We start from the raw sequence: 15,060 nt of genomic DNA, 5'->3' as shown, positions 1-15,060 counted from the left end.
CGGGACCCGCCGCCGCGCGCTACCGCTCACGTCATCACACCGCGACCGCGCCGTGAGCCCACGCCTGCGCGGCGCCGCCGACAGCGAGCGACGGACGGCGCCGGGGGCGGGGCTCGGGGGCGGGGCCGGGGGCGAGGGGCGGGGCCATCATCGCTGCGGCGCCCCCGCGGTCCTACCGCCCACCGCCGTCCCCCCAGCTGCCCCCAGCTACTCCCGGCTGGTCCCAGTTGCACGCTGGATTCTATCTGTAGCCCTACAGCTGCCCCCAGGCACGCCGACCTGCTCAGCACTTACCTCCACCTGCCTTCCAATCACCCCCAACTGCCCCCAGGCACTCTCAGCTACCCACAGTTACCTCGAGTTGCACCCCAGTCTCACCTCGCTGCTCCTGTCCTCCCCCAGCTGCCCCCAGTCACCCCCAGCTGCTCCCAGTTGCCTGCTGGATTCTCTCCCATAACCCTACATCTGCTCTCCAGTCACCCTCATCTCACCTCGCTGCCCCTGCCTACCCCAGCTGCCTCCAGTCATTCCCAGCTGCCCCCAGTTACTCCCAGCTGCTCCCAGTTGCCTGCTGGATTCTCTCCCACAACACTACATGTGCTCTCCAGTCACTCTCAGCTGCCCCCAGTCACCCCTCACTGCCCCTCACCTACACACAGGCACCCCCGGCTGCCCCCAGTTACTCCCAGGCGATCCCAGTTGCCCACTGGATTCTCTTCTGTAGCCCTACAGCTGCCCCCCAGTCACACCCAGCTGCCCTCAGGCACCCCCAGCTCCTCACCAGTTACCTCCACTTGTGTCCCAATCAGACCCAGCTGCTCCTAGTTACCCCCAGTTGCCCCCAGTTACTCCCAGCTGCCCACTGGATTCTCTCCAATAACCCTACATCTGCTCCCCAGGCACCCCCAGCTGCTCCCCACCTACCCCCAGCTGCCCCCAGTTACTCCCAGCTGCCCACTGGATTCTCTCCTGTAACTCTACAGCTGCCTCCCAGTCACCCTCAGCTGCTCACCAGATACCCCCACTTGCCCCCCAATCACCCTCAGTCACCCCCCAGCTGCCACAGCGCACCCGCCGAGGGCACAGGGGATGGGCAGTGGGGTCCCCATGGGGCGCCCACACCTCGGTGGGACTCGCCCCCTTCCCGGGAGCAGCCCCCCCGAGCTGTGAGGGTTGGGGACCGCCACCGCTGGCTGCCACCCGGCCAAGCAGCCCTCCCAGGTCCCACCCCACCAGGGTGCAGGTCCTCCTGACCTCTGGCAGCCTTCGAAAATAACCCGCCAGGGTTGGCAGGGAGCGGGGACAGGGAGGCACCGCCAAGCAGGTGGAAAACAAAAGCTGGCCGGAAAATTGCCGTGTAAGAAAAAGCAGCCATGGGGAACGGGGGAAAAACCCTGAGCCTCACCTGGACCCAGCGAGGGACGGGGCCGGGGCCGTGCCACGGGTGACGCCGGCAGCAAAACACTTTTCCCTGTGGGCTGGAAAGAAGAAAGGATGAAAGGAGCAGGTAGTCTTGCCCAAAGGCTCGGAAAACAAATTAGCCGAAACCGGTGCTTGGCAAGGACCTGGTCCTGCCGGTCTCCTGCCCGATCCCTTCGATGCCCGCTTCCCGCGGGCAGGAGGTTGGGGGAGAAGGATGCTACGCTGGAGGCAGGCTGCCCAAACTGCCTGCAATAAAACAGGGTCTCAGAGAGGAGCAGGCAAAGGGCAAGGATCCCCAAGGGGCACACCGAGAGCCGGCTGAGGATGGAGACCATGGCAGGTCAGCAGCTGGATGTTCCCTGGCTTCTCTGCGATGGGATTTTGATTCTGGGCAATGAACCTACGGGAGGAAAACCCCTTTGGCGTGCACCACGGGGAGCTTCACGTGTGCATGGTCCGGAGTGCGTGAGATGGGGCTGGTGGGGCAGCAAGATGATGGCAGGACAGCATGGGATTTTGGGTGCTGTGCTGGCCGCAAGCAGGTGAGAGAACTAGTGTCAAGGTGCGATTAAATTGTGGAACTATTAAATAATGCTTCTGGCTGGCTCTGCCACTTACTGTGGGGACGCTGGTCCCTCCGCACAGCTCCTCGTGCATGTTTCCCTTTAGGATGCCAGCTCCCAAGCATGGAGCGAGGATGCTCCCGGGGATGCCGGGACCCTCTGGCCATGACCCCACAGGGCACAGCTGTGGTCTGGGACACTAAGAGCTGTGATCCCTGGCGCAGTGAGCACTGAGCCCAGCACCCACCATCTTAAATAAATAGGCTTTAAACGTGCTGAAAAACAAGGGTGTAGCAGCAAACGCGTGGAGCGCACTGACGTCTCAGAGGGGGCTGCTCACTCGGCATGACGATCGCCCGGTCGCTGCTCCGCAAGGTGCTGCCACCAGATAGCGTCCGGCTGGGGCCACTGAGCCACCCGAGCGGCATGGCCGAGCCACCCGCCCGGGGGAAAGGGGCGAGGAGGGGAGAAACACGTCCCTGCCTCCAGCGGGGATCACTTTGCCAGCTGAGCTTGCTCTCTGGAAGCCGGTTGCTGCTCCGGGCATCTTCACGGGTCTTGAAGAGGTGCAAAGAAAGCATCGGAGAGGGATATTTTTACATGCTCTTTGTGCTCAGAGAGTAAAACCACGCTGTGGTTTAAAGGCCATTAGCTTGCTGGGGATGTTTGAAAAACTTAAGGGCTTAAGATTCAGTGAGGTGTTTGACACGATGGGATGTAGCATTTTTGCAGAGATGATGGCAATTTCTGGGCTGAGCATCGTAGTAGAGACCCCAGGAGGAGCCTGCCCACGGGATTGCCGGAGCTGTGCAATCTGGCCTGTTTAGCTGCCACGTGGACAACAGCGGGGCCAGGGCGGACGATCCCCCGAGTGGGCGCGTTCACATTGTTCGTGGGGTGACGTCTGTTGTAATGGCTGCGGAGGAGGCGCGGGAAGAGAGTGGACGAGAGGTAACGTGGCGATACGCTGGGACCGGAGCCGGCCGCGGGACAGGGCGATGGGGAATGGTGATGTCCCTACACCCGTTGCTGCTCGGTTGCTCTGTCCCCTCCCTCCCTGGCCACCTCTCAACCTGGCGGCTTGAAATTTAAGGGCTTCCAGGCAATGTCACGAGAGGGACCGAAGCCTCCAAGGTCCCTCCAGGATTCACACCTGCACCCACCGGGGACCCCTGAGTGGGTGACCCAGGGCGGAAGGGCAGGGGGATGGCAGTGGTGAGTGCAGCGGGCAGGCAGCAAGCAGGCAGCTGCCTGCCCCAGAGCTCTGGCCAGATTGCTGTTGTGTCTCAGCTTGCGCCGTCTTGGCTGGTGGGGTCGCACAGGATGGGGACAGGAGCTGGGATGGGGGCAGGAGGGGACGGAGGATGCAGGGCCCAACCACTAGACATGCCGTGAGCATCCAACCCAGAGCCGTGTTTGCACCTCCCCGGCATGGTGTGGGGCTTAGCCCCATGCAGGGACCACCCCCACTGGCTGGGATGGACACGGCCAGCCTGTTTGGGACGGAGAGCTCGGCTGTGTGGATTCATGCCTGCCATGCTGGCTGGTCTCGGGGCAGAGAGAAGCTGTGGTGTCTTTTTTGGGGCACCTGCGAGGCACTGCATGGGACAAGGCTCACGGCCTGGCCATAAAAGTGCTAACGGGGTCCCGCAGCCGGACAAGGACTGAGCAGCCCAGAGGGATGCTGAGGCTGGGGTGGTGGAAGCAGGATGGAGACTGGGGGCACGTGATGCCTGGGGGGAGTATTGGGAGGAGAAATGTGATCAGCTGGGATAACCCAGCTGCGGAGCTGCATGGGAGCAGCTTGATGGTAGCAGAGCCCCCTCCTTATCCCAGTTCACCCCACACAGGGCCAGGATTTGTCCCCAGGCAGGCTGCTGTGCCGTCCTCCCTCTCTCCGTCCTGTGTCCCTGGGTTGTGGAAATGCTTCAACACCAGAGGCTGTGGGAAAATGGGAATCTTCTCTCAAAGCAGGGAGGGCTGAGCAACCCGGGCTCATTTCGCCCGGCATGGCTGAAGGCTGGAAGGGGGGTAGGGTGCAGCAATGCGTCGGATGGGTGGAAACTCCCGGGAGCAGAAAGAGCGATTTATTGTGCAGGACAGCATGCATGGGCACGAGGAAAAATGGGAATAAGTTCACAATGACTGCATCCCCTCGGGGCTCCGCAGGAACCCAGACCTGTGAGGTGCCCCCCTTCGAAGAAACAAGCGCAAGGAGTAAACCGCCTTTAAGGTCTCGATCAGCAGAGACTCGCATGATGTTGCAGCTTGTTGGTCCAGCATCAGGAGACCTCTTCTCTCCTGCAGCCCTAGCAATGCATGACAGGAGCTATAAGTCTTGCTGCCTGTGGTCTTTTTTCTTGCTACAGTTGGTCCGTTTTAGGGCCTGTCTCCCTGCCAGGACAGCAGACAGAAGGGTGGCACCTACAATGAGGTGACCTCCTGAATTCATGACGATGGAGGAGGGTCCTGGGCTCCTGAGAGCTGACTCTTGGCCACTTGTGGAGAGGGACAGGAGCCCTCATCATCACATAGTTGATGGAGGAGTTGCTAGTTGCCTCACAGCAATGCAGAGTGTGGTGGGATAATTCTCACAAATGAGTATTTATATAGATAGACACTTAGTTCAGTAGAGATGGGGTGGGAGGGATTTCAAGGGTTGCCTGTGCTTTTCAAGGTTTGGGTGGAGGACTGGCCACTGGGCAAAGGACAGAGAGGAGCAAGCCTAATTTGGTGTAGCAAAGGAGGGTTGCGTGAAGCCTCCCAAAGTGAGGATAATGTGGTGGAGATGGAGAAGGAGGTCATGGGACGACCATGGCTGGAGATTTTGAATGACTTATCCATCCCTTTTTCAGGCAGGAGGGAGAGGCAGTTGGCCTGGGGTATGGTGTTGGGCTGCGGGGTCTCCCGGTGCTCCTTTTCCACTGTCTCCTTGGTGCTGGGATCATGGTGCAGATTTCTGCACCCCTCTCCCCCCGCACACCCTGGTGTGGGACCAGTCCTGGTCTTGCTGAGACTCCCTTTCACCCTTCTGCTCTCCCATCGCCACAGCTCAGTGCTCTAAAAATCGCCGAGTGCTTCGGTAAAGAGGGTGCCAGGGGAAATCGGGGCTGGCTTGCATGCGGGCGAGGTTATTCACCCCGGGGCGGGCAGCAGCTTGCCAGCACGGGCTTCCCTGAGCGGCACTCCTGTTTGCTCCCTGCTGCAGCTGCCGGCGCTTCCCTGAGCTTCTCTCTGCACCTTCATCCGCTGAAACTGCTTCGGAGAGATTTTTCCGGGGTCGAGACAGGCGGGTGCTCTCGCTGGCAGACAGCGGCAGGCTGCCGCGGCAGCCAGAAGCAGCTTGGCTTCTTCCCGAGAAAGGAAGGCAGCCGGGAGCCGGGGGGCCAGAGGATGCTCGCCGTGGTCCCCAGCCGCGGGGATGCGGGGTTGCTAGGAGGCAGGTGAAGGTGAAGAGGAGAGCGCTGCGGAGGACCGCAGGCCCAGGTATTGCCGCTGCAGTGGGGATGGGGGGACGGCTGGGGGACACGCTGCCTGCGCCGGGATGCAGAGCCGGCGAGTGGGTGGCCGAGCCCTGAGCCGCCGGGAAGGGAGAGTGGGAAAGCCCAGGGGAGCCGGGGCGGAGGGAGCAAGCTCGGTTCTGCGGGCGGATGATGCGGGAGCCACCGGCCGGCTCGGCCCTCTGTCAGCCCGGCTGCCGCGGCTCCCTGCCTGCCCTGCCTTTGCCTTTGCTGGCGGAGGCCCTCAGCTGTGAGTAGCGAGGGATGCAGGGGGAGCGGGCTGGCACGGCGCGGTGAGGATGCTCATCCCCCTGCAAGGGCGAGCAGGGTGATGCTGCCCGCCGCAGAGCCTGGGGGAGGCCGGGGAACCGGTGCCCTTGGGAAGCTGTCTGCAAGGGACAGGGGAGCGCCGCAGCCCAGGGCCGGGCAGGCCTGCAGGGATGCTGCCGCCGCTGCTGCTGCCCTTGGGATGCCTCTTGCCGGGTGCGTGTGGGGTGGCGGTGTCCTTGGGAGACGGTGCAGAGCCGACTCCAGCCTGCCCTCTCCTCCACGGGGCCCCTGCCATGCTGGACCTTGCAGGGAGAGAGATGAGCCCTTGGCAGCCCACCCTGAGCTGGCTCTTGCCCAAGGCAGATGGGAGGAAGAGGAGGAGGCGGATGGGCACAGGGAGCCTGGCGGGGGGTGAGCACCAGGGTCTCTGATCTGCCTTACCCCTTCTTGTAGATCCGCATGTCAGACCAGAACAGCACCGACAATGGGGAGTCAGACCCCCAGCACAGCCTGTCTATGGTCTTCCTCCTCGTCCTCGTCTTCTTCATCATGGGGCTGGTGGGTTTCCTGATTTGCCATGTCCTGAAGAAGAAGGGTTACCGGTGTCGGACTTTCCGGGACGAGCTCGACCCAGATAACAAAGATGTGCTGGCAGAGCTCCAGGCCAGTGAGTGCTGGGGTGATGGGGGCTCAGCAGGGTGCTGCCTTTTGCTGGTGTGGACCGATGCTCCTTAAACACGCTTCTGGGACGCGGGCTGAGGGTGGGAGGGTTACCCATCATGTGCTGCTGGGTTGGAAAAAAGGGATGGGGTGGCGAGAGCAGCGTGGTGTTCCCTGGGGATCGGAAGCATGTGGCCCAGAGAGCCTTCTGATCTGCCGGCTCCGCAGGCTGGCGAAGGCTGGTGGTGCCAGGGAGGTGGGAGCCAGCATCTGGCCCTTCTCAAAGCAGTGTTACCACCAAAAGGTAATTCTGATCAACAGCCAGAACCTGCCGAACCCCCAGCGCCTGACCCATGTCCCCTACAAGGAATGCATCCCCAGCCAGGACACGAGCTGTCCCTCTGCCCCTTTGGCATTAGGAGGTCCGGCATGGGACCAGCATGGTGTTTGCTCTCAGTCACCTGCTCTTATAGTCCCTGTTGTGCTCATGCAGGCCAGAGGAACAGGGATGTTTCCTTTGGGTTCGCTGCCCCGCGCTGAAAGGGGACCTTTAGGGGTTTTTCCATCGCTTCAGGCCGTGGTAAGCTGCTCTTGGGTAGCAGGATTAGGAGGTCAGTGCAACATTCAGCGTGGGTGCAAGCCAGAGCTCAGGCCAAGCAAGCTCTGTCATTTAGCGTTTTCATAGTCTCTGCTGAAATGGAGAAGACACATTCCTCCGGCTGCTTCCTTGCCTGAAAACAGCCAAATAGTGCAACATAACTCCTCCAGCTCCTCTGTGCCACCGTCAGCGCTCAGGAGGGTCAGCACCTCCCTCTGCCACTTCTTGTGCATGGGAGGGAAACGTGGCTCCCTCAGCTTGCCCACGGATGCAGCGGGAACTTCCAGGTGTCCTTGGATATGCTCCTCTGGCTTCAATGACTTGGCTGCACATGACATGGAGACAGCGTCTGAAACTTCCATGACTGGCTTTGCCCGTTGGAGTTGCCACAGCCCAGGGAAACATCTCTGTGGGCTTCCAGGAGCGCAGCGGCAGCCCCTGACTGTGCTCTCTGAGGCGGCTGCCTGCCAGACCACAACTCTGACCTGCTCGCAGGAACATATAACACTGCAGACTGGGCTGAAGGTCCAGCCAGCCAAGCCTCCTGCCTCCAACAGTGGCCAGAAGCAGGTTGCGATGAATGCTGGGGTTGAAAACCACAACGGAACAGACACCGAGCCAAGTTTCCCCAGCATACTCTTTTAAGCTTCTAACAGTGTGTAGCTCCAGGGCTTTCTCCATCAGAGATGGTTTCTCCGTATTTAACAGGCCCCAGCAGATTTCTTTTCTGTGAACTCGTCCCATTTACCCTTGGAGACTTTTAGCACCCGCAGCATCCTGCATCCAGGGGCTCCAGGGCTGGACTGTCCCCATAAGGAGCCTTCTCTTTCAACTTGTTTCGAACCTGCATCCCATGATGCTCCCCAGTTCTGAAGGAGCAAACCCCCCTCTCCTTGCACACATGGCTGCTGTTTCAGCGGTTTCTCTTCCAGGGCGAGGGATCTGCTGTTCCCCAGGAGCTTCCGGGCGTGATGGGGGACACAAGGCTTCTCTGACCTCTCTGTCAACGTGGCTGCTCCTGGGGAGGGACTGGCAAGCTGAGTGTCTGAATCCCAGCCCTCAGTGCCACGTTTTCTCTTTTCAGATGAAGAAGAGGAGCTGAACGAGGACACTGTGGAGAAGATTGTGAGATGCATCATCCAAAATGAAGGTGAGCATTTCCTAGGGCTGGCCCAGAGACTTGCTGACCGCTTTGGCTGACACATTCCCTTTTTCCTCTCTCTTCAGCAAATGCGGAGGCCCTCAAGGAGATGCTGGGGGACAATGAAGGGGACATCCCAGTGCCAGTGCCCAGGTGAGGGAAGCCTATACCAGGTTTTGACTCTTGCAGAGTAAGGGAGAAGCAGCCTTTGGGTATCACCTTGGTCTGCAGACTCTGCAGCCAGCCCCTTTGCAACTTGTTATAAAGAATCTTCCCAAGAAGAAGTCCTGCTCCCCTGAGGGTTGTGATGAGTGCTTCACCCCACTGTCAAGGGGAATAGCCCTCTCATTCCTGTCCTCACAGGAGGTCCCTTCCAGAGCTGCTGCTTCTCAGGGCTTGCCGCAGTGAGGCTGCACCAAGGTTGGGAAGACTCCTCCAGATAACATGACCTGTCATGTCCTTCTCCTATTGCAGCCTTTGTCCTCACCGTAACAGCCAGGATGGGGGCCCACCACATCACCACACAGTGCATCTGGGCTCCACGCAGGCCCCCTGCATCCACTGCAGCAAGAGGAAGAGGCACCCACTGCATCGGCAAGGACGGTCCAAGGATGGCAAAGGCAGGATGCATCCTGGAGAGACCACCGTCTTCTCAGTGGGCAGGTACTTAAATGAGCTTTGCCAGACATGGCCCATCTGCTCTGATGGACCAAGCATTGAGGAGAGTCTTCTCAGTTCCCCTATTCCCTTCCCCACTTGCCCCACGCCAGGCACCCTCTTGCTCTTCCCTGTTTAGACGCCCCAGTAGTAGCTCTGCAGCTGGGAGTCGCGAGGACCCAGGTGCCTCCCGCACCTGGAAATGCCTGTGGTATGTGGCAGGTCATGACGCACGGGTGGCTTCCCTCCTCCTTCTCCGGGAAGGTGACTCAAGCCTGGCTTGTCCTGCTGACTCAGTGCTGGGCAGAGCCCCAAATCCACGTCTTTTTAAAGCCTGCTGTCCCAGCTACATGCGAGCAGGGCTCTTGCTGCCCAACAGGGGCAGTGACCCCAGTTTTAGGGATCTCATTAGGAGCGGGAGGAGGTGACAGCAGGTCCCAGGTGCAATTTACCAGCCACCACCTTCAGAATGAAAGAGTGGCTATGCTCCTCCAGGTCGTTGCCTCCAATGATGACTGTAATTAGATGCCACGGGAGGAATATAAGAATAGGGGAGTGTACCCAATACTTCCCACAAATACTCTTCCAGTCCCCACCTGGTCTCACCTCAAGGGACTTCCTGAGCCGCCTGTGGTCTCTGTGTAGTCAGTAACCTTTAGTATAATCTGCAGGCTTGCCCTGGTTGCCCCATTCCCCAGCAGAAAGCAGGCACAAGACCTTTAGCAAGGTCTTCCAGGGCTCAGCTCCATACCACCATGGTGACTGGGACAGGGTGACAAGCAACTGATGGTCCCTGGATGGCCACCCTGGTGAGGCACAAAGCTCTGCTGTGCTCAGATCTGCAGCAGGTCTTCATTCAGGGCCTGAGCCTTGATGCAGCTCCATGTTGTGGTCCAGAGTGACAGTCCGTTCATGGCAATGCTGAGCCAGAGTGGGCATCGGGGGGTGTGGGTTTTTCCACCATCACAGCTAGGAGTCTCAGCAGGAAGGTGAACTGGGAGCTATATGGGGAGCTGGTAAAGGGGAGAGACATGCCAGACCTCCTCATACCGGACTCCAGCTAAGATCACACCTTCTGGAGACCGATAGCTTCTGGCTTCCTCTTTGCCTGTTGCTGTCAGCTGTCTTTGGTTTAAGGGGTGGTGTTTGGTAAGCCAGATCTCTGCAAAAGTTGCATGTTCAAGGCTAATCTCATTCCCTGGCAAGTACCCAGCTCCATCCACTCCTCTATGTCCTTCGTCCATGCTCTTCTCAGTCTCCTCTCACTCACCTCGGAGTGCTGGAGAAGGTGGACTTCTTTTCTAAAGGCACTTTCCCTCAAATCTCGGTTTCCTCTTTTTATACTTAATATCCCGTGTCACATCAGCCTTCTCCATGGGATAGCCATTACATTTCTCCGAGGTTATATTTTAAAAGTTTCCGCTTCCTGAATCTCCTTGGTGTGAGGTCCAGCAGCTAAGGGACCTATGTGCCCATGAGGTACAAAACTTCCTCCAAATTCTGGTTCTCGTTTCCAAGCTGGCCCCTTTGCTCTCAGATCCCGGATGACTTTTCTGGGACTGCCCTTGCTGTGTCTTATTTACTGTGAACATCCTCATTGCACGAAGTACCTTGGTTCATGACTGATCCTACATATGAAAGCTCCTTTAACCCAGCTCTTCTGTTGCAATCCTCAGGTCTTGCACCTCTCTTTTTTTTTGCTTTTGCTTTTGTTTTGGACACAGTGGTTGAGAGTCCATCTCCCTTCCCTATTACCTACGGCTCATTGACTGAGTCTGGTCCCCAGCTGGTAGGCACAGGCTCATTGCTGAAGGAGTGGAAAGGAGTGAGATTAGTGGAGGTCCACTAAGATCATCAGGGGCTGGAGAATGTGGCATGTGAGGAGCTGCTGAGAAAACGGGCTTTGTTTAGCCTGGAGAAGTCTAAGGGGGGGAACAAATTGCTCTCTAAAACTACTGACAGGGGTGGGGGGGAGTTTAAATGGAGACGGAGCTAGACTCTTCTCAGAGGTGCACTGGGAAGGGCAAGAGGCAACGGCCACAAGTTGCAACAAGAGAAATCTGGATAAGACTTAAGGAAAAACTATCACCCTGAGAATGATGCAGCCCAGGGACAGGACCCAGAGGTGTGGAGGGATCTCCATTCTTGTAGATTTCCAAAACCATACTGGACAGGGTCCTGGGCAACCTGATTGAGGGTGGGAGGTGGCCCAGTTTTGAGCAGAGGGTTGGACGGGAGACCTCCCAAAGCCTTTTCCCACCTAAATTATTCTATACTTCTGAGGTAATCAGGGTTATATGATCTGCACTCTCGTATTATTGAATGATTTACCATCTCTCTCAGGGCTTTCCCTAAACCAGTTGCCAGTGGCAGAGCTCGTCCACCAAAGCATCTGCGTCTGACCCTTCGTCCTTAGCCTGATCACCTGCAGCGTGTCATGTCCTATTGAAGCAAATGCCTTAGCGATGCTGACTAGGCAGCCTGTCAACGCTCTCCTGTCTTTCCCCTCATGATCCAGAGGTTGGTTATGTTACCTCTTGTGCCCCCTCCAGTCCGAAACCTGCCTGCTCCTTTGAATACATTCCCAGCTCTTCCAGGCTGACATTGCTCAATAGCTTTACCAAGAAATAATCCTGCCACTCATGCCTCCTCCCCATCCCTCCTCGGGACTGGAACGTTCTCTGGTCTTCCCGAATCGCAGTGCTGGTGCCATGTCTCCAAATATCTGGATAGACCTGAAAGGTCACATTTGCTGCTGCTTGGCCTGACCTGAGCAGTCCTGTGGGTACCTAGTCCAGAGCTGGAGCATGTCTCTTCTTGACCCTTCTGGTCATGAGCAGCACTTCTGACTGCAATGCTGAGTGGTCTGTATTGTCCACAGACTGTAGCCCAATCCTCAGTCTGGTGGCAGTCTCCTTCATCTCTGGCTTCTCATCTGGGATCTGTTCTTATCTCTTGGACCTTTCTTCTCAGCTTCTTCCTTCAGGAATGCCGTACTGCCATTTGCTTGACCTTTGGGTCTTGTTCTTCTTTCAACCCCATCAGTGCTTGAACTTTGCTGCTGAAATCGCAGCTGAACCTCAGCAGAGCCAGGGCCATCTGCAGCTTCTTCATGAGTGACTCAAGCGCAGGAAGAGCAGTTGCTGGGTGAGTCATGGGCTGCATGAAGTCTCTGTGGTGGGATCTGCGTTCTTTGGCTGGTGGACACCAGCTCACCGTGGAAGAGATTTCCCATCTGCTGGTCCAGCACTGGCTTGCATCGCTTACGAAGAGGAATCACAGCGTTAGTCACAACCATCTCCCTTGCAATTCAGACTTTTAGGCTTTGCCTACGCGTTACCTCTCACAAATCCCAAAGTTATGGTAGATCCCTAACTTCTCTCTTCTCTGCAGGTGCAATATTGCATCACCTCCGATTATAAATGCACCCTTTGTGGGTGTCAGACCAGCTTCTGCAGTTGTTCTCTTGCCTACCCTGGAGCTCTGACCTGTTACCTGGTACATGGTGGAGCCTTGGTGAACCACCTAGGTATCATCTATCACTCCAGGGGATGGCGCACAAGGTGCTCTGGCAGATTTTAGCCAAACAACTCCTCCTGGCTTTTGATCCCTGTACCCAAATGTAGCTTGCCCTACCAAAACCCTGCCCCTGCCTTCACTTAGGGTGCACTGCCTGCCAAAAACTCTGGCTCTCGTTCCCCCGATGGTGGTTGGTCAGTGGGTGCAACATCCACATGGCTCTACACAGCCGTCCCTTCCTCACCAGGCGCAGACCATTTGCATTTCACCTGAGTTTCTGTACAAGCTCCTGTTTGTCGAGGTTGCATCTCAGAACATTTCTAAGAGCTGTGACCCATCTTGCTGCATGGAGGATGGGCTGGCAGGGTCTGCACCCGCCAACATCTGGATTGACCTTTTCATCCTTCTCTTTCTGTTTGTTTTGCCAAAAATGAAGGGAAAAATGGGGTTAGGTCAGTGGGGGCATGGCTTGGGTGGGGTTCAGTGGTGTTGAATGGGTCTGAAAGGTTGGAGATCAGCACCAGTCCATGACAAAGAGAGGACAACCGAGGCTGGAGGTGCAGACAAGCTGGAAATACAGCTGGGAGAGAGGAGGGAAGGGATTTTGATCCATCCTGCCCCCATTCCAGGTTTCGTGTCACACACATCGGAAAGAAACCCACTTTCCATGAGCAGCAGGATGGTCCCCTGCCCGACGGCAGCCGGGAGCCAAGCACGGAGGAGCTGGAGCACAGCAGCGACCGGCTCCAGCGGGAGCAGGCTCGCAATGGGACTGTCCCCGCGGGTGGCCTGCAGAACGGAGCTGTCCAGAAGGGTGCCCCGAGCAGCAAGGGTGGGGAGCAGAGTCGCTCCAGCACCCCAGCCCCGAACACACCAGCCAGCTCCAGCACTCGTGACAGCAGGCGGGCCGGCAAGGGGTCCGGCGTGGCAGGCTCACTGCAGGATGCTGGCACTGCTCCCGGGAGCGCAAGCCACCAGAGGAAGCTCCTGAGCCATCGGGTGCTGGGAGGGTCAAGTCCCAGCATCCCGGGAGAGCTGGTGCAGGAAGGAGCCAGCATCTGCTTGGAGGAGACCGGACTGGGGTCGGCAGATGAAGTGTCGGATATTCATGGGAGCCTGAGTCTGCATGAACAGGCTGATGAGTTGGGAAGAGATGACAGCAGCAGAAAATGGCCCGCAGCAGAGGACATGGGGCAGCAGGTAAGTTCCTCCTCTTCCTTGTCCCCATGTGGTCCCCTGGGTTTGAAGGGTTGTGGCACAGCAGCCCAAGTCCTGCTGCTGACAAGATCAACCAGCCCAAGCGTGGTGGTGTGAGCTGTGCAGTGGGGACAGGCGAGCCAAGCCTTGTGCCGGGCTGACTGCGGCGTGGGATCTGCCCTGTCCTGCCCACCCTGTTTCTGCGTACCTTTTTTGATTGCATTTTCCCATCTGCTTTCTAATCTCTGGGGCATGCAGAGTCACCATGACAGTTCCCACCTTGCTGGTACCCACACTGCAGGGGAAAACGCAGGTCACTGGTTGACTTGCATGGGGGATGCTGCAGACCCGCTGCCAGCTGCCCCTTGGGTAAGGGATGCATTTTCCTTTGTGGTCGGGCTCTTTAGGGACATCCATTGGGATCACTTTTTCTTGACCTGGGGGAGCTCTGCCGCTGCACATAGCTTGGTCTCTCCAAAACTGTAGCCTCACTGCAGTGCTGGGGCTCAACATTGCCAGCAACATACGGGCAGAGACAGATGTCTCCAGGAGCCTTTCTTGCCTTGAAGTCTAGGAACTGGTGAAGCCAACTGGTCATTTCTTGGTTGTTCTTCCCTGCTCCAGAGGGGCTGGTGATGGCTGTGCTCAGAGATGAGGACAGCCCACCCTAGCTGGAGCTCCCAGCACCCTGGTATCTCCTGGGCCGGGCAAGGCACATGCCAGCAGCCCCTGGCAGGGAGGTGGGATGGAGCAGGACTGGGTCAGCGTAGGAGAGCCTGGGGAAAGGTGCCTAGCTGAACGTAGGCTAAGGAAAAAGCAGGAACCTGCTGTGTTTATTGTTTCCCTCTTTGCTTTCTGGTGGCCAGGCTGGAAGGTTTGAGCCGTTTCATGGAGAAGGGCAGCCTCAGGCAGCCACGCAGGACAGAGCTGATGGGCTGTAGCCCTTCTCCAGAGACCTGGAGAGGTGGCAACAGGTCCTCCTTCCTCCCATGGCCCACTATGCCTTGGGTGATGGCTGTGGTCCCTCTGATCACTGGGGAAGCACTTAGGCGCAGGGCAAGCCCAGGGACACGGTGATTTTCCTCCTCGTTGTCTGTCCTCTCTATGGTGCCAGGCTCTTGCCTTGGACCGTGCGCCAGGCTTTGGCATGTTGCTTTGGTGTGTTCCACAACATGGGGTCCCAGGAGAACGGTGATGAGACCTCACTGGGATGTTTGTCACCAAGCCCTGGCACCACTTGGACATTCCCTCATCCCTTAGGTCCCAGCCAGGGCCACCAAAAGGGTTGTTAGCTGCTGCTCAATGTGTCCTGCAGGTGATGGGGAAGGGCAGAGAGATGGCACTCGGGCTGTCATCAGCTCCTGGAGCCTCAGCGGGGTTCTGCCCACTGGGCCATGGGTCATTGCTGTGGCCAAGGGACACCTGGCCCCCCACCCCGGCACCCCACTCCTGTGGGAGTGCTGACATCCACCTCCCTCCTCCATCTCACAGGAGCCCAGCATCGTGGTGCAGGACCGAGGAGCAACTGTGTGA

General features: G+C 58.0%; 1 protein-coding gene across 1 annotated transcript; it reads left to right on the top strand.

Moving 5' to 3' along the window:
* Positions 1-6,214: 6,214 nt before the first annotated feature.
* On the top strand, positions 6,215-15,060 carry RELL2 (RELT like 2). The gene is made up of 7 exons (XM_059825392.1): positions 6,215-6,422; positions 8,098-8,163; positions 8,241-8,307; positions 8,629-8,817; positions 12,960-13,206; positions 13,273-13,530; positions 15,019-15,060. Exons 1-7 carry the CDS (start codon positions 6,215-6,217, stop codon positions 15,058-15,060), a joined length of 1,077 nt encoding a protein of 358 aa, XP_059681375.1.

This window comes from Gavia stellata, chromosome 16 (genome assembly GCF_030936135.1).
Source record: "Gavia stellata isolate bGavSte3 chromosome 16, bGavSte3.hap2, whole genome shotgun sequence".
Taxonomy (NCBI): domain Eukaryota; kingdom Metazoa; phylum Chordata; class Aves; order Gaviiformes; family Gaviidae; genus Gavia; species Gavia stellata.
This window is presented reverse-complemented; position numbering and strand designations above follow the sequence as displayed.